The sequence below is a fragment of the Bubalus kerabau genome, chromosome 1 (genome assembly GCF_029407905.1).
Source record: "Bubalus kerabau isolate K-KA32 ecotype Philippines breed swamp buffalo chromosome 1, PCC_UOA_SB_1v2, whole genome shotgun sequence".
NCBI lineage: Eukaryota > Metazoa > Chordata > Mammalia > Artiodactyla > Bovidae > Bubalus > Bubalus kerabau.
In genome coordinates this window covers 18,586,122-18,613,860 of record NC_073624.1, presented here as the reverse complement: position 1 = coordinate 18,613,860, position 27,739 = coordinate 18,586,122, and the positions used below count along the sequence as shown (strand labels likewise).

Sequence of the window (27,739 nt, the reverse complement as noted above, 5' to 3'; positions counted from 1 at the left end):
AGCAAACATTGGCCCAAGAAGTGAAAAACCCTTCACCAATACAATTTCTAATCAATCTTTTACCTGCTCAAAGGACTCTGTATTTAGACAGTTTAGAACATCTCATGCCTCTCATAGTTGGGAGGCTCTGAGCAATCACATGTGGCCGGAAAAACCTTTTCAGGCAGGCTAGAGGACTTCCAAAGGAGTTTGTAGGTTGAAACACTATCACACCCAGGAACTTTATTAACTGGAGCTGTAAGTTAACTCTTTTTTTCAGAGAAAGGTAGTGGGGGACAGCCCCCAGTCAAGTCAGAGGTGTAGGTGAGAGCACAAAGCAGAAAGTAGGCAGACTCTGGTTTTGGCGGTAGATGCTCAAGAATTTCCAGGGGGACTCCTGAAGCTCGATCCCGCCTTTGCGTATGCCAAGCCTCCTTCCTCATGACCTTTGCCATGGGTGGAGCTCCTGCTCCCAGCAATTCTTGGTGTCGTTAAATTTGTGTTCTCTTAGTTTTTCTTGATTGAATTTTCTGCTAGAGGATTATCAGTTTCATTAGCCTTTCAAAAAGAATTACCAGGTGAATTTGTTGATTTTCTTTATTGTGTATGTTTCCTATTTCATTGATTTCTATTAGTTTTTGTTCTTCTCGTTTGGTTTTGATTTGCTGTATTTTTATAGATTCTTGAGGTGGAATCTTAGATCATTTGCTCTCAGTTTTCTTTTCTTTTCTAATGTGAGCCTCAAGGAAGCATTAGTGCTGTAAATTTTCCTCTAAACACCATTTCAGTTGCTTCTCACTGATTTTGAAACTACATAATTTCTTTTGTATTTTATCATCACGAAATGTTCTTTTCTCTCTGAATATATTCTTTATCCTATAGGCTTACTTTGTATAATATTAATATATATAATACAGCTTTCTCTAATCAGTGTTTGCATGGTATATCTTTGTGACCCTATGTTTCTGTGTTTATGCAGTGTTTGATTTTGTCTTACTTAACAATTATTTATATACTTGTGTTTAAGTTTACTAGCTTGCTGTTTGTTTTATGCTTTTTTGTTCCTATTTTAATCTTTAATTGAGCATTTTAATACTCTATTTTATGTACTCTGTTGGTTTATTGGTTACATCTCTTTTTGCAGAGCTTATCATAATGTTGAAAATATTACTCTTTAATCATGTTTTTATTTAGATATCATGTTACTTAATAGATAATGTAAGACCTTATTATAGTATACTTCTATTTCCCTATTCTTGTTATTTATGTTACTATTGTCATATATTCTACTAATAAATATATTATGAATTTTGTAATACAAAATTGTTATTTTTGTCTTAAATATTGTAGTATTTTTAAAATGAGAATAAGTTTTTAAAATATTTACTTGCAGAATTATCATTTAACACAGTTCTTATAGCTTTGGGTAGATCCAAGCTTTCGTTTATTATCACTTTCCTTTAACTTTTAGACCTTTAGATAACATTTTTGTGTAGTGTATGTCTGATAGCCTCACATTCTATCATCTGTTAGTCATCTGAAAACACTTTAATTTTCTTTCAGGTTTGAATGTTATTTTCGAAAGTGTCTGAATTCTATGTTAATATTTGCCCCCCACCGAGTACTCTAAAGATGTTTTTTGCATTATTATCTGGCTTGCCTTACTTCAAACAAGAAGTCAGTAATACTTAGCATTGTTCCCCTATATATAGTGTATCAAAATTTACTGGATGCTCTTAAGAGTTATTTTTGTTTATGAATGGATTTCAGCAATATATTATCAAGTGCCCTAGGTGGTTTTATTTAGTTTATCTTGTTTGAGGTTTGTTTAGCCTCTTGGATCAGTGGGTTTATAGCTTCATTAAATTTGGAAAAATTCCATCTATCATTTTAAAATATTTTTTTCTACTCATCCCTTATTCTGAATCTCCAAATAACATATTTTACATGGTTTGATATTATCCTTAATGATACTAATTTCCACTCATATTTTTCTCTACTTCTATTTGGATAGTCAATTGCTATGTGTTGAATTTCCAATTGTTTTATTCTGCAATGTCTACTCTCTTGTTAAGTTAATCCAGACAATTTTTCATTCAAGATATTGTATTTTAGTTTTAGAAGCTCCATTTGCTTATTTTTTCTCTACTTTGTTTGTATGCCTCAGTAGGTACATTTACATTAGAGGTTTAAAGACCTTATCAGCCAATTAAATCACCTCTGTAATTTCTGAATTTGCTTTTAATGATTGCTTATTTAAAAAAATTTTTATGGGTTATATTTTTCTTCTTTGGAAGTCTAGTTTTTTGACTGGATTCAGGCATTACTAGGTAGTCTTTTACCAGGAAGAACTCCAGTGATAAATAATCAGAATATACTCAGAAACAAGGGAATTTTAAAAATTAAGCAATTGATTCCCATTTATTCTTTTCAAAATATGTTCCTTGGATGACCAATGATACATTGTTATTTTGGTTTCCCTCCTTAGCTTCAAAACTTTTTATAATCTCACCTTACTTGCCACAAACCCCACCTGTATACCTACCCTTCACTTCTATAGCAGTTGCTTCCCTTTTCAACAAACCCATCTTTAAATCAATAAACATTTGTATGTTTAAGATCATGTTTACTTGTGTGAAGTGGGAGAAATGACAAAATCCAGGGTTAGGTGATAGATAGGAGGAGCAGAGGGTGATGAAATATGCTAAAAACTGATTCAACTAATATTTTCCCCCAATACTTATGTGCCTTATCAGTATTGAGGCTTATGCAACTTCAGTTCAGTCTCTCAGTAATGTCTGACTTGGCAACCCCATGGACTGTAGCATGCCAGACTTTCCTGTCCATCATCTACTCCCAGAGCTTACTCAAACTCATAGCCACTGAGTCAGTGATGACATCCAACCATCTCATCCTATGTCATCCCCTTCTCCTCTAACCTTCAATTTTTCCCAGCATCAGGGTCTTTTCCAATGAGTCAGTTCTTTACAACATGTGGCCAAAGTATTGGAGTTTCAGCTTCAGCATCAGTCCTTCCAATAAATATTCAAGACTGATTTCCTATAGGATGGACTGGTTGGATCTCCTTGTGGTCCAAGGGACTCTCAAGAGTCTTCTCCAGCACCACAGTTCAAAAGCATCAATTCTTCGATGCTCAGCTTTCTTTTTAGTCCAACTCTCACATCCATACATGACTATTGGATAAACCATAGCTTTGACTAGATGGAACTTTGTTAGCAAAGTAATGTTTCTGCTTTTTAATATGCTGTCTAGATTGGTCATAGCTTTTCTCCCAAGGAGCAAACATCTTTTAGTTTCATGGCTGCAGTCATCATCTGTAGTGATTTTGGATCCCCCCAAAATAAGGTCTGTCACTGTTTCCATTGTTTTCCCATTTATTTGCCATGAAGTGATGGGAACGGATGCCATGATCTTAGTTTTCTCCAACTGGGAGCTCTCCAAATAATGGGTTGATTGCTTCCTATTTTCATCTTCTACCTTTTTAAAAAAATGTCAATTTCTTTTAAAATTATAAAATGTTTAATACATTAAACCTGCATGAAGGAAAATTAAAAAAATACTAATAACTGGAAAATCATTCTTTTAATAGATTGAAAGAATTGATATTGCTAAAATGTCTATACTGCTCAAAGTAATCTATAGACTTGATGCAATCCCTATCAAAATCTCAATAGCATTCTTTATATAAATAGAGAAAAGCCTCAAAATATGCATGTGTTATTTCATTTTCATGTATTTATGAATTTTTCCTGTTTTCTTTCATTCTTGATTTCTAGCTACCATTGTGGTCAGCAAAGAAACTTGGATGTGTGTTTTGATAATTTGATATTCTTAAATTTTCTGAGACTTGTTTGTGATCTAGAATGTCCTGGAGAATATTTCATGTGTGACTGAGAATAATGTGTATTTTTCTGTACATTGGGTAAAAATGTGCTCTATGGGTCAGTGTATTGGGTGAATGGGCACTATGTGTCTGGTAATGCCATTTAGCCTATAGTGTTGCTCAGTTCTGTTGTTTTCTTATCGATTTTCTGTCTGAATGCTCCATCCATTATAAACAGTGGGATATTTTTGTATTGCTTCTGTTTCTCCTTAAGATCTGTCAATGTTGGCTTTGTTTATTTACATTTTTTGATGTTGGGGGCATATATTGAATATATATGTAATTACATGGTTTATCGATTCTTGTTGAACTGACTTATCATTATGTCTCCTCTGATGGTTTTGGCTTAACTTCTCTTTTGCCTGACTTTGCTTTCTTTTGATTACTGTTTGCATGGAATCTCTGTCTCTATCTCTTCACTTTCATCCTATATGTGTCATGAAATCTAGAGTATGTAGCTGGGTCTTGTTTTTTAATCTACTCAGGCAACTCACCATTTTTCAACTGGAAGGTTTAATATGTTTACATTTAAAGTCATTATTGAAAGGTCAGGACTTACTGTTATTACTTTGTTCATTGTTTTCTGTCTGTTTTGTAGTTCTCTTGTTCTTCTCTTCCGTTGCTTTCTTTGTGAAGTGATTTTTCATAGTGGTATACTCTGCCTCTTTTCTCCTTATCTTGTTATCCACTATACTTTTAAGGTTACCTGGGAACTTGCATCAAGCAATTGATAGCTATAATAGTCTATAACTGAAGTTAAGTACAATTAAGGTAATGAATTAAATTTACTAGCAAATGGAAACTCTATATTTTACTATCTCTGCAATACTTTATATCATTGATGTCAGATTTTATTTCTTTACATATTCTTTTTCCACCAGCAAATTTCTGTGGTTGTAGTTATTCTTGCTGTGTTTGACTTTTGATTTACAAAACATGGTTAAAATCACGTGCTGAAATTACAATATATTAGTATTCTGTACTTCTCTTCATATTTATCTTTACTAATGAGAGGCAAGACAACATTAGTGGTGATGAAACCCCTCAGTTTTTGCTTTTTAAAATTAAAAAAATCTCTCTTCATTTTTAAAGGACAGTTTGCTAGATGAAGAGTTGATTGTTGGCAGATTTTTTTCACTAAGTGCTTTGTATACGTTACCCTGCTCTCTCTGGTCAGAAAGGTTTCTGCTGAGAAATCTGCTTTATAACAGAAACTCCCTTATATGTAACAAGTCACTTTTCTTTTAATGCTTTCAAAATTATCTTTGTGCTTGAATTTTGATAATTTAATTATAGAAAGTCTTGCTTCTACCTACCTATGAACTTTTGGGCTTTATAAATCAAGTTGTCCTTTTTCTCTCTGCGCTTACTTAACAGAACAGACTCATCTTTTTCCCCATTTAGGTCATCTAAGAAATTCTTGGAATATTGTGTCATAAAAAATTATCAGAAAAATAAAATTTGTTACTTTAAAAGTGGATTAGTTATTATGTAAGTATTTCTTCTCTTGAGCCATTATCTGTCTACAGGTTGGCATGCACTAATGGATCCAGCCTATACAATTTTCTGTATGCCAAGCCACTTGAGGAGTGGCTCATGGGGGAAAAAATCTGATCAGACTAGTAGCAGAAAGTCTCAGAAAAGCTTTCTAACTTTGTCTAAAGGAGAGATCTCAACACTCTCATAGCCATTTTGCTCTGGTTTGGTTCTGCTCTTCATGTCTCTATACTCAACGTTTGAGTGCCGCATATTACGCATTATTTTCTTGGGCTCTGTAGATCCCAGGCTCCTAAATGAGAAACTTCTCCAACCAAAATAAAATATATGTTCCTGGTATTCAGCCATTACAGATTATCTGTCTTGGTCCCTGTAGTTTCCTTGACCTTAGATAAGCAATTCACATTTCTAACCAACCTCAAAGTATACCTTGCTGGGATCCAGTCATTCCAAATTGACCCTGCTTCTGGGTTTCTCTTTAGAAACTTGATCATGAAAATGCAACTCTGACACTAGCTGTTAAATTCTCAGTTTGTGCTCAACTCCTGGAAAGTTTTCACACCATTGCCTGTGGCATATTGTTTTCAATTTGCAAGCAAGGAAAATGAATGCTCACTGTATTTGTCATTATTTTTATCTTAGGATCTGTGCGTCTGTTTGGAGGGGATACACCCTGCTCAGGGCGTGTAGAAGTACATTCTGGAAAAGCCTGGATCCCAGTGTCTGATGGGAATTTCACACTCCCCACTGCCCAGGTCATCTGTGCAGAGCTGGGATGTGGCAAGGCCGTGTCTGTCCTGAAACACATGCCCTTCAGAGAGTCTGATGGCCAGGTCTGGGCTGAGGAGTTCAGGTGTGAGGGGGAGGAGCCTGAGCTCCGTGTCTGCCCCAGAGTGCCCTGTCCAGGGGGCACGTGTCACCACAGTGGAGCTGCTCAGGTTGCCTGTTCAGGTGAGATGTAGATCAGGACTAACCTCCCTGCACTCTTGTTGGGGTAAGAAAATCATGAGATTTTGCTGAAATCCTGTCTTCTTCTACCAGCTTACTCGGAAGTCCGGCTCATGACAAACGGCTCCTCTCAATGTGAGGGGCAGGTGGAGATGAACATTTCTGGACGATGGAGAGCGCTCTGTGCCTCCCACTGGAGTCTGGCCAATGCCAATGTTGTCTGTCGTCAGCTCGGCTGTGGAGTCGCCATCTCCACCCCCGGAGGACCACACTTGGTGGGCAGAGATGACCAGATCTCAACAGTCCGATTTCACTGTTTGGGGGCTGAGTCTTTCCTGTGGAGTTGCCCTGTGACTGCCCTGGGTGGTTCCGACTGTTCTCATGGCAACACGGCCTCTGTGATCTGCTCAGGTAAGAGAGAGGGAAGGGCTATTGATACTCAGGAGGCTCTTGGAGTGATATGTCTCCAAGAGCAGAGAGGGAGGGAAAATTGACTTCAAAAGTTAGATATTTCATGATGAAATACAGGTTTTGTTATTATTCATTCATGTTTCAGATCAGGGCAAGAAGCATAAAGGAGAATACATAGTTTAAGTAAACATAGCTATTTAAGTATAATCATAGTGAACAATGTATAAGCAAAAATGGTATACCTCAGTCAGGGATTTTCCCCCACTGAACCATGTGAGAATTTCTATACCCATCAGATTCCTTTACCTGATAACCTCAGTATGTATTTCTTAAGACATTCATTCAAATTCAGGAAATTTCAATTTCACACAACATTATTAACTATTTTGAAATACATCTGAACTTGAAATTGTTTTGTTTTGAAGTTATAGTAGAAAGGTTTAACTAAAAATTCAGTATTTTTAATAAATCAGAATTATTCAGATTTTCTATTCATCCTTGTGTCATTTCAAATGGAACTATTCAAAGAATTTCTCTACTCAGCTAATTGTGTAAAAGTTTTGGCAAAGAGGGAGTGATGTCAGCATCATGGTGGTTTGCTTCCTTCCTATTTGCTTCTCTTCTTAACAACTAATTAACCATACGTCCATGATTAAAAGTGCCTCTGTGAAAGTTGTTGGATCCCATAACTTATATCAAAGAACCAGGAAGATGGTCACTCACCTGGGCATCCAGTAATAGGCAGGTAGACATTGGTACAGACTGGAGCCAGCAGGAGTAGTGAAGCTGTCCCAGCCCCCTGGGCCATGGTCAGGGAAAACATGGAGAAATGTGGTGAGTGCTCATTTGGTCAAATACTTATAGAAATTGTTAGAAGTCCAGGATTCCTGAAGGGAGATTTCATTACTCTGTTGGAGGCAAAAAAAAGTAAGTTTGAATTATTGGGGAGGATTAAAGGATTTTGCCAGTGCTGCTCCTTACCCCAAGGTGACACAGCATAAATTTGAACTAGCCAGTGGGCCCTCTCTTATGGGTGAAAAGGAAAGCAGTGAGCTAGTGCCCACTTGATATTGCTGGGGAAACCAATTTCTCTCCAGCAGCACCCAGAGTTCTGGGGCTGAACCTCCATGACTGAGGCGAGAGAGGAAATATGAAAGATCATTAAGAAGGTCAAAAAGTGCAAAAGGGATGCAATTCCTGTGACTACACTCAGGGCTTCAGCAGGAAGCCCATCCATAAGCCTCTGGGAGAATGTCACCCGAAGATCTCTCTCCCTGGGCCCATAGGTACTCCAGGTCCCTGAGGGTACTAAATCTTTAGTAAATCATCTTTACTGCCACCTTTCTGACAGCTGCTTTTATGTGTTTCCAAGTATGGAGATGAAAGCAAACTCGAGTAAATGGAGTGATCTCCAAAAACAGACTAGGGTCTGTGGGCAGGGAGGTAACCACAGGCTTCAGCTGTAGTACACCATTCTGCAAAACAAAAGAGAGGTTTTCAGCAACCTGCTGAGTTTTAAGGACCAAAGAAGACATAAAAACTTAAGGTATTTTCTATAAGAGGAAGCAAGAAATGTAGAGCAAGAAATGTAGAGTGGCTCTATACAAGGTCAGAGAACAGTATATACCATCTGAAGGTAATCAGTAAAGATTTAATGTGGTGTCTGCTACATCTAAAGCAAAAGCAGCAATGCAAAGTTTCAAGAAACTTGAAGAATTAAAGAAAGTAGTCATCACCAAAGAGTAATAGTACCTTTTCAAAACTGACAAAGACACATGTCAATGACATGGATCTTTGTAATCTAGCTTATAAAGAACCCAACACAGCTGTTTTGAGGAAACTGAATGAACTGTAAGAAAAGACAGAAAGGCAATTCAATGAAATCAGGGAAACAATAGATGAAAAAATGAGAAGTTTAACAAAGAGAAGTCCTAAAAAGAACCAAACAGAAATTCTGGTGCTGAAGAGTTTAATAAATGAAATGGGGAAAATTGCAACTGAGAGCATCTACAACAGAGTAGATCAAATTAAAGATAGAATCAGTGGTTAAAAATGAGTAAAAAAGGAAGAATATATCCTATGTGATTTATGCATCTACACTAACATAAAAATATCTAGGAGAAGAGAGGGAGAGGGTGGGAAAAGGTGTATTTAAATGAATAATTTCTAACTTGGGGAGGGGCTTGAAAATTCAAGCTGATAAAACTAATAGGTCACCTTATAACCCTAATGTAAAAGACCTTTTCTCAGAAACATTATAGTTAAACTGTAAAAAATCAATAAAAGTAGGAGAAAAAATATTGAATAAAGTGGAATAACTAAATGATTATTTAGTGTGCTGTTTAAAATTTGAAACTGCTGGTCAGATGCAGGACCAGCATTTTCACATTGCTTAGGGTTGCAGATTGATGACTTACATATAGTTCATCCATGTGGACAGACTGTCTTCGCTAGTGACCAGTGAAGCATAAATATAAGTGGTACTTCTTTATACTAGAAAAATCTAGGGGAAAATCCCATTTATTATAGTATGAAAACTATTAAATATGTAGGAAGAAACTTAAAATATCTAAAGGGCTTGCATTGAAAGTCACAGAGCATCTAAAAAAATAAAGACATATACTATGTTCATGGATTAGAAAACTTAATAGGCTGTCAACTCTCTTCCCTTAACATACAAACTAAATCTAATCCTAATAAAAAGCCAAGCAATATTTTTGTAGAAATTTACAAGCAAATTCTAAACATTTATTTAAATGTGAAAGAAGTGGAATGGACAAAACAATTTTGAAAAAGAAGGCCCAAAAAGAAGTAAGCTAACTTCAAGTTTCCTACTACATATCCACAGCAACATGGCCATTGAATAAGAATAGCTAAACAGATCAACAGAGCACAATAAAGTTTAGTAACAGACCCAAACCCATGTATGTGTTGAAATTCTACAAAAGCATAGAGATATTTCAAAGGGGAAAACACATTCTCTTCAAAAAATGATCTGCTAATTGAATATCTGCATGGGGGGCAAAATGAACTGTGATCCTTATTTCACATCATAAGCGCCATTACCCCATCCTCACCCTGAAGGAAAACCCCAGTTCATCAGGGTAGCTCAAATAAATGGTTATTCCCATATAAAATTTAATTATAAAACTGGTAGAAGAAAATGTAAGAAAAATTATTGATTGGTGGACTGGGCAAACATTTCCTAAGATATGTCTTATCTAACTTAGGAAATGTTTGCCCAGTCCACAATCATAATAATTTTTCTTACACTTTCTTCTACCAGTTTTATAATTAAATTTTATATGGGAATAACCATTAATTTGAGCTACCCCAATGGACTGGCCCCACCTCAGCAACCATGACCTGAAACCTCAGTGTGAATTTGGGGGATTTTTCAGTGGATCCCCCCTTGCCCAGTGGCCACCAGCCCCGGCCAGTTTTCTGCCAATTTGATTATTTTTAAAAAAGGAAAAAAAAAAAAAATAGAAAGTCAGGGGTGGTGGGGATAAAGCAGGGAAAATTAAAGTCCTGGAAACCTCAGGAAGTGCTGTCCATTAATATCTGTGAGTTCTGAGGATGTTGGTGATGAGGACAGCCAGGGAGGGCCCTGTGTTCCTCCAAAAGGAGCCTTTTCCTCTCCCAGGAGGGGCGACTGCCTCCCTGAAGACACAGGGCACTAACAGAAGAAACTGGTGCCAACCTGTTTTTGTTGTTGTCTGTGATACTCACAAATACAAGGATAAAAATTAAGGAGCACTTAGGTTCCAGTGGCTGTTGGGGGGTTCCAATATTAAAAAACCTGTTTTCATCTCAAAAAAAATAATGAGATGTGATTTTCATTAAAATTAATACTTTTTTCTTTTTGGAAAAAAAATAAGAAAATGAAAAGGCATTCAACTGATAGGGGGAAATTAATTGCAATACATATATCTAATAAAGGATTTGTAACAAGAATAAGTGAAAAATTTATAACAGAAAAATAAGAAAAGAACTATCCAGTTTAAGCATGGGCAAAATATTAAGAAAGACATTTTCCCAAAGATGATATACGAATGGCCAATAAGTAAATGAAAAGATACCAAATATCATTAGTTATTAAAGAAATTCAAATTAAAATATGAGATATAAATTCACAAATTAGACTGGCTACAATTAAGGAGACTGACAATTCCAAGTTTGGGGAAGGTTATTGATCCACAAGAACCTTTATACATTGCTGATGATAACATAACAGAAAACAATTCTTAGCAACTCTATGTCACCCAAAATTTCTGTTACCCAAGAGGGATGAAAAGATATCCACAAAAAATTTAGGCAGAAAAATCAGACATGTTTATTTAAAAGAGTAAAAAAGTATAAGCCACTCTAATTTTCTTTAATGAAAGAAAGGAAAACTTTCTTTGGCATATTCATACAATGTAAGACTTTAACAATAGAAAGAAAAAGCTACTCATAAATCCAACTACACAGAAAATCTCAAAGTATGCTAAGTGAAAGAAACCATCTAAAAGGGATTACATACTCTGTGATTTTATTAAATTCTCAAAAAACACAACTAATCTATTTATGATAAAAGACAGATCAGTATCTGCCTGATTCTGGCAGGCAAGAGCCCCTGGTTGTGGGGCTTTTATTGGTTGCAAGAGGCATATAGGAACTTTGTGAATAATGCTATATATTCTGAATTTTAACTGTGGTAACGGTTATGCTGGCACATGCAACTGTCAAAACTTATGAAAACATACTCAAAATATGTGTATTTTAATGCATGAAAATTATACCTCACTACAGAAGGTTTTTGGAGACGGAAATGGCAACCCACTCCAGTATTCTTGCCTGGGAAATCCCATGGATAGAGGAGACTGATGAGCTACAGCCCTGGAGGCTGTAAAAGAGTCAGACATGACTTAGCTACTAAACAAACAACGGAAGATTTTACTATTTGTCTTTTGTTTTTAGCTTAAGTCTACTTTAATAAAAAAACATATTTTTAATTATTTTACCCTTTGAAAATTTTTTGGATCTCACTTTTTGTATAATATATGATCAGCCTTGGAAAATGACCTGTAAGTGCTTGGAATAAGGTGTATTCTCTAGTTTTGAGAGGTATGTTTGTTAAATCACCCCACTCAAATGTTCTAAATATTTAGTGACTGGCTTTGCTTGTTTTGCTCTATAGTTACTGAGACTGAAGAAAGGTGTTTCTGGTTACTGTTGCCTGGTAACAAAGTACTTCAAAATCTAGTCACTTATGGCAACCATTTTATTTTGCATAAATATCACCATATATTTTTCCTTCAGCCCCAATTGTATTTCTTCACTTCCTTTCAATCCTCATTGACAGCATTGCCCAAGCCCATCAGGCTTCTGCTAATAACCTCCTCCACTCCTTCTAGCTTCTGCCTGTTACTTTGTTCTAAAAGCAATGTCACATGTTTTAGGTGGTATCCCAAATTTGGGCCATTATGGATAAAGATGCTATGCATATGCATATACAAATTTATATGATTTGTATAGTGGCCTCATTTGTATGTGGCCATTTGTATTTGTATGTGGCCTCATTCCTTGGTATATATGCATATACAAATTTGCATATACAAATATATGCATATAAAATGCATATACTTTTCTTCTGACAACAAATACTTCATTTGTCTTCAGTAAATAGTTAGTAGTATGGTAATTATAAGTGTTTGGTTACTATGGCTGCATAACCAAATTTCCCACAAAACTTAGCATCTTAAAACCCCTTTTTACTTTTGCTCATGATTTCCTGGAGTTTGGGAAGGAATTTGGAAAGTGTTCTGATTTGTATTGTCTTGGAGTCTTATCAGGTTGCAGCCCAGTATCAGCTGGGGCTGACATCATCTGAGGACACAACTGGGCTGGGGATCCAGGATGGTTCATGAGGACAAGCCTGGCAACTGGAAGGTCAGCTGGGTTGAACTGAGTGACCAGAGACCTGCATATGACAGTCTCCGCAGGACAAGAGTCTCAACAGGACAGACTTGCCCTAAAGCAAAAGTCCTCAGTGATTTCATAGGAGGTTGCAAAAGTTTTCAGACCTAGTGCTGAGAGTCAAGCAAATTTACGTTCAGTTCCGTTCAGTTCAGTCGCTCAGTCATGTCTGACTCTTTGCGACCCCATGAATCACAGCATGCCACGCCTCCCTGTCCATCACCAACACCTGGAGTTCACTCAGACTCATGTCCATCGAGTCAGTGATGCCATCCAGCCATCTCATCCTCTGTCGTCCCCTTCTCATCCTGCCCCCAATCCTTCCCAGCATCAGAGTCTTTTCCAATGAGTCAACTCTTCCCATGAGGTGGCCAAAGTACTGGAGTTTCAGCTTTAGCATTATTCCTTCCAAAGAAATCCCAGGGCTGATCTCCTTCAGAATGGACTGGTTGGGTCTCCTTGCAGTCCAAGGGACTCTCAAGAGTTTTCTCCAACACCACAGTTCAAAAGTATCAATTCTTTGGCACTCAGCTTTCTTCACAGTCCAACTCCACATCCATACATGACCACTGGAAAAACCATAGCCTTGACTAGATGGACCTTTGTTGGCAAAGTAATGTCTCTGCTTTTCAATATGCTATCTAGGTTGGTCATAACTTTCCTTCCAAGGAGTAAGCGTCTTTTAATTTCATGGCTGAAATCACCATCTGCAGTGATTTTGGAGCCCCCCAAAATAAAGTCTGACACTGTTTCCAGTATTTCCCCATCTATTTCCCATGAAGTGATGGGACCGGATGCCATGATATTTGTTTTCTGAATGTTGAGCTTTAAGCCAACTTTTTCACTCTCCTCTTTCACTTTCATCAAGAGGCTTTTTAGTTCCTTTTCACTCTCTGCCGTAAGGGTGGTGTCATCTGCATATCTGAGGTTATTGATATTTCTCCCAGCAATCTTGATTTCAGCTTGTGCTTCTTCCAGCCCAGCGTTTCTTGTGATGTACTCTGAATACAAGTTAAATAAGCAGGGTGACAATATACAACCTTGACGTACTCCTTTTCCTATTTGGAACCCGTCTGTTGTTCCATGTCCAGTTCTAACTGTTGCTTCCTGACCTGCATATTGGTTTCTCAAGAGGCAGGTCAGGTGGTCTGGTATTCCCATCTCTTTCAGAATTTTCCACAGTTTATTGTGATCCACACAGTCAAAGGCTTTGGCATAGTCAATAAAACAGAAATAGATGTTTTTTTGGAACTCTCTTGCTTTTTCGATGACCCAGAGGATGTTGGCAATTTGATATGTGGTTCCTCTGCCTTTTCTAAAAGCAGCTTGAACATCAGGAACTTCACGGTTCACGTATTGCTGAAGCCTAGCTTGGAGAACTCCTTTCTATTACTACAGAGTCAGACACGACTGAAGCGACTTAGCAGCAGCAGCATTATTTACTAGAAATTCACGAAGGTCAGCAGAACTTTAAGGGAAGGAGGCACAGACCTCACTTCTCAGTGACATGTAACGGCAAAGATTATGTGCTGCTGTTCAGTCGCTCTGCTGCTGCTGCTGCTAAGTCGCTTCAGTCGTGTCTGACTCTGTGTGAACCCATAGACGGCAGCCCACCAGGCTCCCCCGTCCCTGGGATTCTCCAGGCAAGAACACTCAGTCGTGTCTAATTCTTTTCGATCCCCTGGAGTGCAGCACGCCAGGCTTCTCTATCCTTCACTATCTCCCGGAGTTTGCTTTAACTCATGTCCCTTTGATCATTGCTATTTCTGCAGGAAACCAGACCCAGGTGCTACCCCAGTGCAGCGACTCCCTCTCTGAACCAACAGGCTCTGCAGCCTCAGAGAACAGCGCCCCCTACTGCTCAGGTGAGGGTCCTACACGACAGAAGGCGCTTGTCTGCCGCCCGCCACCCTGTCCACCCGCCGGGTCACCACCCCATTGTCCCATTTCTCTCTCCTCAGACAGCAGACAGCTCCGCCTGGTAGACGGGGGCGGTCACTGTGCCGGGAGAGTGGAGATCCTTGACCAGGGCTCCTGGGGCACCATCTGTGATGATGGCTGGGACCTGGATGATGCTCACGTGGTGTGCAGGCAGCTGGGCTGTGGAGAAGCCCTCAATGCCACGAGGTCTGCTCACTTCGGGGCAGGATCAGGACCCATCTGGCTGGATGACCTGAACTGCAGAGGAAAGGAGTCCCATGTGTGGAGGTGCCCTTCCCGGGGCTGGGGGCAGCACGACTGCAGACACAAGCAGGATGCGGGGGTCATCTGCTCAGGTCTGGGCTGCACACTGTCCACAGTTTGGGGGAGGGGTGGGGCACTGGAAGATGGGGGTCTGAGCCCTGAGAGAGAGATGCGGAAAGGACCAGAGAAGAAGGCTTCCTCCCATGGAGCCTGTGTTTCCAGCAGACGTGAGGACTAAGTGCTTTCACTTCCTTCTGCAGCAGCTGAGAGTCTGGTCCTTTGTTCTCAGCAATGTTTCCTGGTAGAGCCATTTCTTACAGTTTCCACATGAAAGCAGGGCTCTCCTTCAGTTCCCTGTGGTAGTACAGTCTGGTGATCCTGTTGACGTTGGAATGAAAGCACAGATTTACTCTGTTCAGTTCTGTACACTAGGAGTCTGACAAGGGATCTGACCAGACCAACACCCCAGTGTCCACAGGGCTGCGTTCTTCCTGGAGGCCCTGGGGAGAACTCCTTTGCCAGTCTTTTCTGCTTCCTATGTGGCCTCATTCCTTGGATTGGAGCCCATCTTCTTCTTCAGACAACATTCCCTCCCCTGGCCATTCTTCAGTGTCTCATCTTCCTCTAACCACACCCAGGAAGAGTATTCCAATTTTAGGGATAATTAGATTGGGTTTATATGGTTAATTCATAATGTTGCAGGTTAGTTTCACCATCCCCAGCTCTTAAGTTTCTTGTCTTAATAATGTCTGTAAAATCCCTTTTGAAATATAAGGCAACATTCACAGGATTGAAAGACTGGAACATAGACATTTGTGGGTTCACTGTTCTGCCTGTTTCTCCACTACCCACATCCCTTTCACATGGTCTTTTACAGGTGTTATCAGGAAACAAGGCTCAGGGCCCTTCCCTGCAGGTGCCTATGTTGGTCTTTCTCTCTGTTCGTATTCACTACATCATTGTGGTAGAAATAGAAAGACAGACATTAATGGACAAAGTCAAGTAAAAGGGAGACAGATTTCAGTCTTGTCACCTAGTGGGTATCTCCTCAGCTGGGTCAGGGGTGAGTGTTCACGATTTCTGGGAAAGAGGAAAACCCAGAGCACTGAGTGGAATGCTCACTGTGTCTTGTCTCCTCCCCTTTCAACCTTAGAGTTCCTGGCCCTCAGGATGGTGAGCGAGGACCAGCAGTGTGCTGGGTGGCTGGAAGTTTTCTACAATGGGACCTGGGGCAGTGTCTGCCGCAGCCCCATGGAAGACATCACTGTGTCCGTGATCTGCAGACAGCTTGGCTGTGGGGAGAGTGGAACCCTCAACTCTTCTGTTGGTCTCAGGGAAGGTTCTAGACCCCAGTGGGTGGATGGAATCCGGTGTCAGAAAACTGACACCTCTCTCTGGCAGTGTCCTTCTGACCCTTGGAATTACACTTCCTGCTCTCCCAAGGAGGAAGCCTATATCTCATGTGCAGGTGACTTGATGTATGTTTCTGTGTGTCTGTCCCAATCCTGTAGGATGTCAGTAGTGAGATTTTATATTTTAAAATGTCTAAGTGATGAGTTTAAGTTGGGTCCACAAAATGATGTTAGGATGGAGCTAATTTAATCCACATTTCAACCTTGTTATTTAGACTTTTAATTTGGCTATAATTCACATAATACTGTATTAGTTTCAGGTGTTAAATGTAAAGCTTATATATTTCTGTATGTTGGTAAATGATCACCACAGTAAGTCTAGTAATATCCATCACCATGTATCATTACAATTTTTTGATTGTGAGGAGAATTTTTCTTACCAACTTTCAAGTATATAATACAGATTCATTGTAGTCACCATGCTGGACATTACATCTTCATGGAATTCACTTTAGAACGGCAAGTTTGTACCTTTTGACTACCTCCACTTGTTTTGCCCACATCAATCCACCTTTTGCCACCACCGAACTGTTCTCTGCATCTCTGAACCCCCTCTTTTTTTGGTATTTGATTTAATATTCCACATATAAATTAGATGATATGGTATTTATTTCACTTAGCATAATGCCCTCAAGGTTCATCCATGTTGCTACACATGGCAGGATTTTCTTCTTTTTGTTGGCTGGACATACGTACATATCACCATTTATCCATCAGAGAAGACTTACGTTGTTTGGCTATTGTAAATAATGCTGCAATGAACATTTGGTTGCACAGTTTTTTCAAGTTGGTATTTTGTTTCCTTCAGATAAATACCCAGAAGTGAAATTGATGAGCCATATGACGGTTTTATTTTTAATTTTTGGAGAACCTCAATACTGTTCTCCATAGGGGTTGCATCAACTCACATTCCCCCCTCCCCGCCCCGCCCAGCTGGGCATAAGGTTTGCCTTCTCTCCGCGTTTTCACCAGCTCCTGTTATTTCTTGTCTTTTGGATAAAAGCCATTCTAACAGATGTGAGATGTTACCCCATTATAGTTTGATTTGCATTTTTCTGATGACATAACCTTGTGCGCCTTTTCATGTACCTTTGAAAAAAAAAAATGTCTATTCAGGTCTTCTGCCCGTTTTTTAATGATTGTTTGTTGGTTTGCTTTTGCTATTGAGATGTATGAATTCGTTAAGTATTTTGGATATTAACCCTTGTCAGAAATGTAATTTGCAAATATTTTCTCCAACTCCATAAATTACCTTTTAATTTTGTTGACCTTTTTCCTTTGTTGTGCAGAAGTTTTTTAGTTTTCTGTAGTTTCAATGCTTATTTTTGCTCTTGTTGCTTTTGCTTTTGGCATCAAACCCAAAATATCCTCATGATGATTGATGTCAGGACCTTTTCATCCTAATTTTTATTCTAGGATTTTTAAAATAATTTTTAAAATTTATTTATTTTTGGCTGTGCTGGGTCTTTGTTGCTGCATGGGCTTTTCTCTAATTGCAGTGAGCAGGGGCTACTCTTCATTGCATTGCACAGGCTTCTTATTGCAGGGGCTTGTTTTGTTGAGGAGAACAGGCTGGAGGGCACCGAGCTTCAGTAGTTGTGGCACGTGGGCTCGACAGTTGCCATTCCTGGGCTCTAAAGCACAGGCTCAACAGTTCTGGCGAATGGGCTGAGTTGCTCCGTGGCATCTGGGATCTTCCTGGATCAAGGATCACACTTGAATCTCTTGCATTGGTGGGTGGATTCTTTACCACAGCCACAAGGGAAGCCCCTCTTCTAGGATTTTTATGGCTTCAGGACTTATGATCAAGTCTTTAATCCATTTTGAGTTAATTTTTGTGAATGGTGTAAGAGTTTTTCAGTTTCATTCTTTTGCATGTAACCATCCAGCTTTCACAACACCATTTTTGAAGAGACAGTCCTTTCCTGATGCTATAATCTCTACTTTTTTGTCATAAATTAATTGACCACATATATTTGGGTTTATTTCTGGGATCTCTATTCTTCTCCAGTGATTTTTGTGTCCATTTTTATTGCAATACCATACTGCTGATTAATACAGCTTTGTAATATAGTTTGAAATCAAGAAGCACGATCCTTCTGTCATTCTTTCTCAAGATTTCTTTGGCTATTCACTCTCTTTTGTGGTTCCACACAAATTTCAGAACTCTTTGTTCCATATTTGTGAAAATTTTCATTGAAAAATTTGGATAAGGATTGTAGTGAATCTGTAGGTTGCTTTATGTAGTGTGATCATTTTAACAATATTAGGTCTTCCAATCCATGAGCACAGAATATCTTTCAATTTATTTGTGCCTTCTTTAATATCTTTCACAATGTCTTAAAGTTTTCAATAGTGTCTCAGTTTTGACTCTTCCTTTCAGATTTGGGTGTTCTTATTTCCTTTTCCTTGCTTGATGATTCTGACTAGAACTACCAAAACTATGTTGAATAAAAGTGATGAGAGTAGGCATTTTTGCCTTGTGTTTGATCTCAGAAGAAAAGCTTTCAGCTTTTTACAGTTGAGTAGGATGTTTGCTGAGGGTTTGTCATGATATTTATTTTGTTGAGGTATAATCCCTTTATATCTACTTTGTAAAGATCTTTTGTATCATAAACGGCTGTTGAACTTTGTCACATATCTGTTCTTCATCTGTTGAAAGGGTATGATTTTTGCCTTTATCTTATTTGGTGTATCACATTGATTAACTTGTGAATATTGAACCATCCTTGAATCCTTGGAACAAATCTCTGTTGATCTTGGTGTTGTTATTATTGTTGTTGGTTAGTCACTAAGTTATGCCTGATACTTTGTGGTCCAATGGACTATAGCTCTCTAGGCTCCTCTGTCTTAGATTTCCCAGGCAAGAATACTGGAGTGGGTTGTCCAGTATTCTCTTCATGCATTGTTGAATTTGGTTTTCTAATATTTTGTTGAAGATTTTGCATCTATATTTATTTGGGATATTAGCCAGTATTTTCTTTTCTTGTGGTGTCCTTATCTGGTTTTGATATCAGGATAATCTCAGCCTCATAAAATGGCTTTGGAAGTGTTCCTTTCATCCTTTTTGGAGGAGTTTGAGAAGGCTCCACCGCTTCATACCATTACACTGGAAATTGGAATTAAAAAAAATGTTGGTGGGGTGACAAATAGTCAAACCGTAGCACCTTACTTCCTTCAACATTTCTCTCTCTCTTATCCCCCACCTTCCACACACACCCCATTCAGGTGTTGGGCATTGCCTGAAATCTACAAATGAGAGAATAAGATAGATTAAAGTAAATGAGATAGATATTTCAAAAGCAGAGATTTGTCCCTTTCCTTGCCTCTGTTTCTTAATTTCTTTGTCTTTTCATTCAAAGGCCAAAGTAGTGTTAAACTATTGGACTTTTATTTATTATACTTTTTTGACAATAAAGCACCATAAAATGGGTTGTGGTGATGTCTCTGACCCTGAAAGTGAGCAATCACACACAGAGGCCCTGCCATCATTTTTTCAGAGGTTCTCTGCTTGAAGTGGGTAGAAAGTTTGGTAGGATGATGTGGAGATAGTACACAAGTTCTCATATTTTATGACAAGAACCATTTACACTTCCATTTTCTTGTGTTTTTTGAACTTATGTGTATTTCTTTCACTTACAATTCTTTTGTATCTTTTTTTGGTTAATTTTGCTTCCTCTAAATACAAATCTTTCTTAGAAAATTTATTTGCGTCTACTGCACACATTTCTGCCTTACTAGGTAGCTATTTGTGTTTTTTTTTTCTGACTTTTTCTATATATTCCCTTTTTAAAGAGTTTTCTCTCTTTACAGCAATCTTTGCTTGACCAATGTCATACTGAATAACACATAACAGTAGCTTAGAATTCATTTAATAATTGTCCATTGAAAATTGCATAAGTGGGCCTTCCCTGGTGGTCCAGTGGTTAAAAATCCACCTGTCAATGCAGAGGACATGAATCTGATCTCCCATCTAAGAAGTAGTAAAGAACCTGCCTGCCAGTGCAGAAGATATAAGAGATGCAGGTTTGATCCCTGGGTCTGGAAGATTCTCTGGAGGAGGGCATGGGAACTCACTCCAGTATTCATGCCTGGAGAATCCCATGAACAGGTGAGCCTGGCAGGCTACAGTCCACTGGGTCACAAGAGTTGGACATGACTGAAGAAACAGCACACACATGCGCACACACCAGGAAGATTTCATATGCCATGGGAAAACTAAGCCTGTGCACCACAACTAGAGAAAGCCCACGTGCAGCACCAAGACCCAGTACAGCCAAAAATAAATTTAAGAAAAACTTTAAAAAAATCACATAAGTGGAAATTTGAATATCAATTAATTCTGTGCTTATGCACTAATCATTTTTTATATGCACCATTTATTAGCAGAAAACTTTACCATTCATTTATATTTGCTTTACTATTTTGCTGATTACCACGAATTTAAAGAAATTCTATTTCACTGAATTTTATTCATCTACGTATTCATTCAATAAATATTTATCAAGCCCCATCATGGTATTTAGAAAAGCTTCTCCATGCATTCTTGTTGAACGGTGAATGTGCAATCACCATCCTAATAGCAGAAACACAGGGTTAATAAGATATGCAAGTTCCTTCCTCTAGTGGAACCTTCATTCAGGGGTATATATGTGTGTGTATTTGTCGTGGAATGTGGACATGATAAACAAGTAAATACTCAAAGGTATTTCAGATATCTTTACGATATCTTCCATCATCGTTTATATTTTTTCTCTATAATGTTTAAAATTTCATTTATTTATAGGAACTCTCTACAAATTAACACCACTTACTGCTTTTCTTAAATACTACTGAAAGTATTTACCCCATTTTTTGCATATGTCTTTAGGGTTGTGTATGTGGTGTGGTTATATGATCAAATATACTATGTTTTACTTTAAGAATTCCGCCTTTAATGCAGTGTTTCAGATGCCATTCTTCATCTCAAAATAGCTTTTAATCATTTCATTTTCTTCAAATAACTTTATAATTTTAGTAAAGAATATTTATAACTTTACTGAATCTGAATTTATTTTACTGTGTGTGATATTGTAATATCATCAACGGATACAAATTACATTTTAGATACCTAATAATTTATTTCCTCACCAAATAAATATACATTATTTCATGATTTCATGGATATGACACCAAAAGAACAGGCAAAAATAGACAATTTGCAAAATATATAAGGAAATCCTACAACTCAAGGGCAAAACAAGAAAAAAACCATAATAACCCAATTAAAAAATTAACAGAGACTTGAATGGACATTTCTCCAAAGAAGATATAGAAATAGCCGATAGGTATAGGAAAATATGTTCAATATTATTAGTCATCAGAGAAATGTAAATCAAAACCATAAAAGATATCATCTCACACCTCTCAAAATGGCTATGATTAAAAAAAAAAATAAGTGTTGGCAAGGTTGTGGAGAAATTGAAAATCTTCTGAGTATTCATCCACATTAGATATGTAAATTTAATCTCAATAAAACTATGACCAAAAAATTTGTATGATTTATAGTGATGTTTCTTCATTCTTGGTATTGTTAAGTTCATTTTCTCTTTGTTCTTGTTTAGTACTGCCGGGTGGTTATCAATTTTCAAGGAACCATGTTTGAAAGGTTTTCCTCTGTTTTCTCTATCATGCTTACCTTGGGCTTCCCTGGTGGCTCAGCAGTAAAGAATCCGCTTGCAATGCAGGAGACCACCTACAATGCAGGAGACGCAGGTTCAATCTCTGGGTTAGGAAGATCCTGTGGAGAAGGAAACAGCAACCCACTCCAATATTCTTGCCTAAAATCCCATGGACAGAGGAGCCTGGTGGCCACAGCCCATGGAGTCGCAGGAGTAGGACTTGACTTAGGGGCTAAACCACCGTCACTACCACCATGCTTACCTTCTTTTTTAAAATTAATTTTTGTTCTTTTCTTTGTTAATCCCAACTTCCGTATCCTTTAGGCTTTATTTTCTCTTCTCCTGGTTTCTTAAATAGAAGCTTACATGTTTTTTCATTTTCAGCCTTTCTTCTTTTCTAAATCTAAGGTATAAATTTCCCTTAAGCACTACTTTAGTTGCATTAGAAGAATTTAGTTATATCATATCTTTGCTATCACTATTTCACAATATTTTCTAATGTTTAAATTTATCCCCAGGCCCGGGTACTGTTTTGGAAGGATGTTGCTTAATTTCTCCAAATAAGGATGGCTAACTGTATTTTCTTATTAATTCTTAATTGAATTACACTGTGGTCAGAGTAAATACTCTGTATAAATTCAATTATCTGAAGGTTTTTGTCCTACCATACGGTCATTTTAGATAAATGTTCCTAGTGCATTTACAATAATGTGAATTCTTTCATTATTGGGTGCATTGCTCTTTATATGTTATTTAGCTAAATGTGTTGATTGTGGTGTTTTATATCTACTATAGTCTTCCTTCTTTTTTGTATGCCTGGTCTGCATGGTATTGAAAAAGTTTTGTTAAAGTTCCCCCAGGTTGATTGTTATTTTGTCTATTTCTTCTTTTCATTCTGTCAAGTATTATTCTGTATTTCAAAGCTATGTTTCGATATCTTCTCTGGATTCTGATATCTGTAATATCTTTATTAAGGGCGTACCACTGTATAATCATGAAAATATCCTCTTTAAATTAGCACATCTTCCCTTAAAATCTCCTTTCTGTGACCTTGCTTTAGCTACTGCAGCTTTCTTATAGTATTCACATGTGTGTGGGCTTGCTAAGTCAAAACTCTTTGCTAAGGACTGTAGCCAGCCAGTCTCCTCTGTCCATGGGATTCTCCAGGCAAGAATACTGGAGTCCATTTTGTTTTTCAATTCTGCATGACTGTACCAAGGAGAATGATTCTAACGATAGAGGATTCATGGCTGCTACCTGAGGCTTCTGATGAGGCCGGTTCCTGACTCCATTTCCTTTCATCTAATCCCTTTAACTCTAAGGTCAAGGGCACCAACACGTGTGTGGTTTATAAGGAATCCATCCAGCAGCCAGCCCATTCCTGTGACTCTAAACTCATTCAACTGCTCCGGGTAGAGAGACTAACATTTCTGGTAAATCTTTCTCAGATGCTGTGCAGAACTCTACCAATCAGAGGTTAACACTTCTGTCTCACCCTACTCAGTAGTGTAATATTTCCTGTTTTTGCCCATTTTCAATGTTATTATTCTCTTATCACTGCTGTAAGAAACCAGACTCAGGTGCTGCCCCAGTGCAACGACTCCCTGTCAGAACCAGGGGACTCTGAAGCCTCAGAGGAGAGCGCCCTCTACTGCTCAGGTGAAGGTCCCACAGGACAGAAGACCCTTATCCCCCTTGTCAATGCCCGGTTGTCCCATTTCTCTCTCCTCAGACAGCAGACAGCTCCGCCTGGTGGACGGAAGAGGTCCCTGCGCCGGGAGAGTGGAGATCCTTGACCAGGGCTCCTGGGGCACCATCTGTGATAACGGCTGGGACTTGGACGATGCCCGCGTGGTGTGCAGGCAGCTGGGCTGTGGAGATGCCCTCAATGCCATGGGGTCTGCTCATTTTGGGGCAGGATCAGGGCGCATCTTGCTGAACACATTGGACTGCAGAGGAAAGGAATCCCACGTGTGGAAGTGCCCTTCCCAGGGCTGGGGAGTGCACAACTGCAGTCATGAGAACGATGCAGGAGTCGTCTGCTCAGGTATGGTCAATGTATTGCCCTGTGATGGCAGAATGAAAAGTGCCATGGAAGCTGGTGTCTGATCACTGGGGCAATAGGATATAGATGGGCTAGAAAGGACTGAGACAGACACATCCTCCTTGAATGCACAAAGCTTCTGTGGGTGATGTGCTCCATATACTTTTCTGCTGTAAGTCTCTGCTATTTCTTCTCCAGTGATCTTACCTGACATAGTAGATTAAACTATTCCAATGAATATTGATCTTCATAATGAAGATGAAGATCAATCACATGAGACATTTTCAAATCACCACACAAATCCCTTTGCACAGTTAGCCTATGGGAAGGGAGGGCTAGAATGAGGACACAGCTTCGTGGATGGAGTTGTTTCTGTATGTACAGGGTGAGACATTATTTTACACTAGGTTAGTAGGAGTGGAGGCACAGAGGATGTCACGAAACAGATCAGACAGGAATTGATGGATTTGTGCCAAATTGCAAGTCTATTTTGAAATTTTAGATGTAAATATTCATAGGCCTTTGCAGGTAAGACCAGAGGACTTTGGATGAAGTGCTCTGAGTCATAGGTTCTCCTTTGATTGTTACTATCAGAGATTGTCTGCCCATTTTTTCTTTTAAGACATCTGTATAGGACAAAACTTTGGAAGAACACTTAGCCATACACTGACAAGTCAAAAGTGGAAGCAATACAATTTCTGTGTTTTATGGTAAGAAATTATATAGTTTATACCTGATGACTTCAATGATTTAAGAAAATAGAATTTGGGGGTTTATTTGATATGAATAGGAGTAATGGGACAGATGTAATTTTTGAAGAAGGTAGAAGAGAGTTATGGCAGCTGGGAGGGAGAGGGACTGTAATAGGAACTGAAAAAGGCACATGTGGGGTGTTCTGAGCAGCACTGATGGTCCAGGAGTGGTGGGAGGATGCTGTGTGTGCCTAAGGATGCAGGACGTCTGTACAGCAAGAGACCAGAGAAGGATATATTTTTATTATATTTAGTATCCTTATCCACTGACATCAGCCTTCTATTCCACAAACTTTCTCACAGTTTTCACACACATAGTCTTCCACATAAATTTTAAAATCAAATAAAAACAAAAAAGAAGTCATAATTTGTCTCAGAAGAGTCTATCCTTATGTGTATAAGACTTTATTGATTATTCGGTGTATATTCGAGCATTTAACATGTATCAGGGTACATAAAACAGCATATAACAAATATTTCTTTCGTGTTCTGCCTAATCTGTAATCTTATGGGGTTAATATAGCAACTAAAAAGTGTTGACTGAAAATGCTTTAATTAGAATGTGTTGCCTATGAGTGAACTCCCAACCAGACCAGAGTAGGAGTTCTAACCCGTGTCTCTCTGGGGAAATGAAAGTGATAAATAAATAAAAGGCAAGCAGACCATCTTCTCTCTCACCATTCACTCTTGTATAAGTGGTCAAGCTGATCCTTCAAGTCTTTAATTTCTTTTAGGTCTTTTCTGTTTTCTGCAGTAGATTTTTATTTTGTTAGAATATTCTTTCTGAACCATCAAAGTTCACATATTTATATAATCAGAATCCTTTACCGGATAGAATTTCACCATGTACATAAATTATCATGAGCATACTTCAAAACCAGACAAGTGTGTTAAAGAAAGTGTTTTATGTTGTGGGTTTCTTTATTATTTGGATTACCTTCCTCTGCCCAAAATATGGTCCCTGAAGCTCAAACCATGATCATGAGTTTTTTCCTTTGGCCTCTCCCTCAGTTTCATACCCCATCCACTCCCCATTTAACCTACCACACACCCTACCTCACTCCGCTCCTACAGAAGTTCTTCCCATTCAGAATTTCCTTTCTACCCATTTGTGGTTCTTAAGATAGTTTTCTCTTGTCTGCAGTGGGAGAAATGGGAAAGGTGGCAGGGTGAAGTGGTTGATGGGAGGAGCACAGGGGATAAAATGTGTCAAAAACTTGTTGGACAAATATTTACCCCATATATTCTATCTTTCATCCATATTGAGACTTTTGCAATTTGAAAATTTCTAAATTATGTATGGCGTATTCACTCTCTGAGCTTCCCTCATAGCTCAGTTGGCAAAAAATCCACCTCCAGGGCAGGAGACCCCAATTAGACCCCTGGATTGGGAAGATCCACTGGAGAAGGGATAGGCTATCCATTCCAGTATTCTTGGGCTTCCCTTGTAGCTCAGCTGGTAAAGAATCTGCCTGCAATGTGGAAGACCTGGGTTCGATCCCTGGATTGGGAAGATCCCCTGGAAAAGGGAAAGGCTACCCACTCCAGTATTCTGGCCTGGAGAATTCCATGGACTGTATAGTCCATGGGGTCGCAGAGAGTCAGACATGACTGTGTGACTTTCACTTCATTTCACTATTTGCCCTCTGCTCTCTTCCTCTTACTCTCTTTCTTTACAGCACAGTAGCTATTTCGCAAGAACCCAAATAGGAAAGGAACAAAGAGCATATAGACAGGGTTAAAATACTTTAACTCATCTTCACTCTTTAGCATTTCCTAAAGTTCACATGTCTAGTATGAAGTAATTAAAAACCTCAGCTGTTTTGCATGCTCCCACTGAGAACTCACTCTCTCCCAGGTTCTTTGATAAATTCTAAGCTTTCAAGAAAGATGGCTATGACCAGCCCCTTCTCCTATGACTCTGAGCTTTCTTCCTATCCAAACTGATCTCTGGACGACTTTCCAAAATCAGGTAACCTAAGAAATTCTTGGAATTTTTCACCGTGAAGAATTGTAAGAAGCATGTGTGAAATCTTGTTATGATGTCTAGCTTTCCTCCTGTTAAGCCAGAGGTCTGTCTACTGTCAGCGAGCACTCACAGATCCAGCCTGCATGATTTTCCTTATCTTCAGAGACTTAAGTGTTGGTTCCTGAGAGAAAACTGGCCAGTATTCTGGCCCCAGAAATCTCAGGATGGCCCTCTAACCTTGTGTGGCTCTTAGTCTTCTAACCTCTTGAGGCCCATGGAGCTACTTCACTCTGGGTTAGTACAGCTCTGAACCTGAGCCTGGTGCCCACTACAGAGCAGTATCCTTGAGCTCTGTAGTTTCCAGGCCTCTAGATGAGGAATTCACATTCCTAATTAACCTCAAAATCCATGTTTTTGGAAATCAGCCATTTGAAACTGACCCTGAAAATCCTTCAGGGTTTCTTTTCAGAAACTTGGTCTTGAAAATACTTGCTCATGAAATTCTGAGAATAACTGTCCAATTCTCTTTCCAGGCACCACTCCTGGAAAAGAAAAAATTTCACATTATTGCCTGTGACATTGTTTCCAATTGCAAACCAGGACTATGGGCACTCACTTGATTTCTTGTTGTTGTTTTCTTAGGATTTGTGCGTCTGGTTGGAGACGACGGACCCTGCTCAGGACGAGTAGAAGTACGTCCTGGAGAAGACTGGACCCCAGTGTCTGATGGAAACTTCACACTCCCCACTGCCCAGGTCATCTGTGCAGAGCTGGGGTGCGGCGAGGCTGTGTCTGTTCTGGGACACGAGCTCTTCAGAGAGTCTGATGGCCAGGTCTGGGCTGAAGAGTTCAGGTGTGAGGGGGAGGAACGTAAGCTCTGGTGGTGCCCCAGAGTGCCTTGTCCAGGGGGCACTTGTCACCACAGTGGAGCTGCTCATGTTGTTTGTTCAGGTGAGATGCAGGTCAGGACTAACCTCCCTGCACACTCTGTTCAGGTGAGAAATCATGAGATTTTTCC

General features: G+C 38.9%; 1 protein-coding gene across 1 annotated transcript in view; it reads left to right on the top strand.

Moving 5' to 3' along the window:
* LOC129644287 (antigen WC1.1-like) overlaps nucleotides 1-27,739 on the top strand; it is a 61,642-nt gene that overhangs the window by 20,689 nt on the left and 13,214 nt on the right. Inside the window, exons 3-9 of the mRNA XM_055569860.1 lie at nucleotides 6,023-6,331; nucleotides 6,422-6,739; nucleotides 14,473-14,565; nucleotides 14,662-14,976; nucleotides 16,038-16,352; nucleotides 23,689-24,003; nucleotides 27,364-27,672. Of these exons, the coding sequence (XP_055425835.1) occupies nucleotides 6,023-6,331; nucleotides 6,422-6,739; nucleotides 14,473-14,565; nucleotides 14,662-14,976; nucleotides 16,038-16,352; nucleotides 23,689-24,003; nucleotides 27,364-27,672 (1,974 nt within the window). The remainder of the gene's footprint in view (nucleotides 1-6,022; nucleotides 6,332-6,421; nucleotides 6,740-14,472; nucleotides 14,566-14,661; nucleotides 14,977-16,037; nucleotides 16,353-23,688; nucleotides 24,004-27,363; nucleotides 27,673-27,739) is intronic.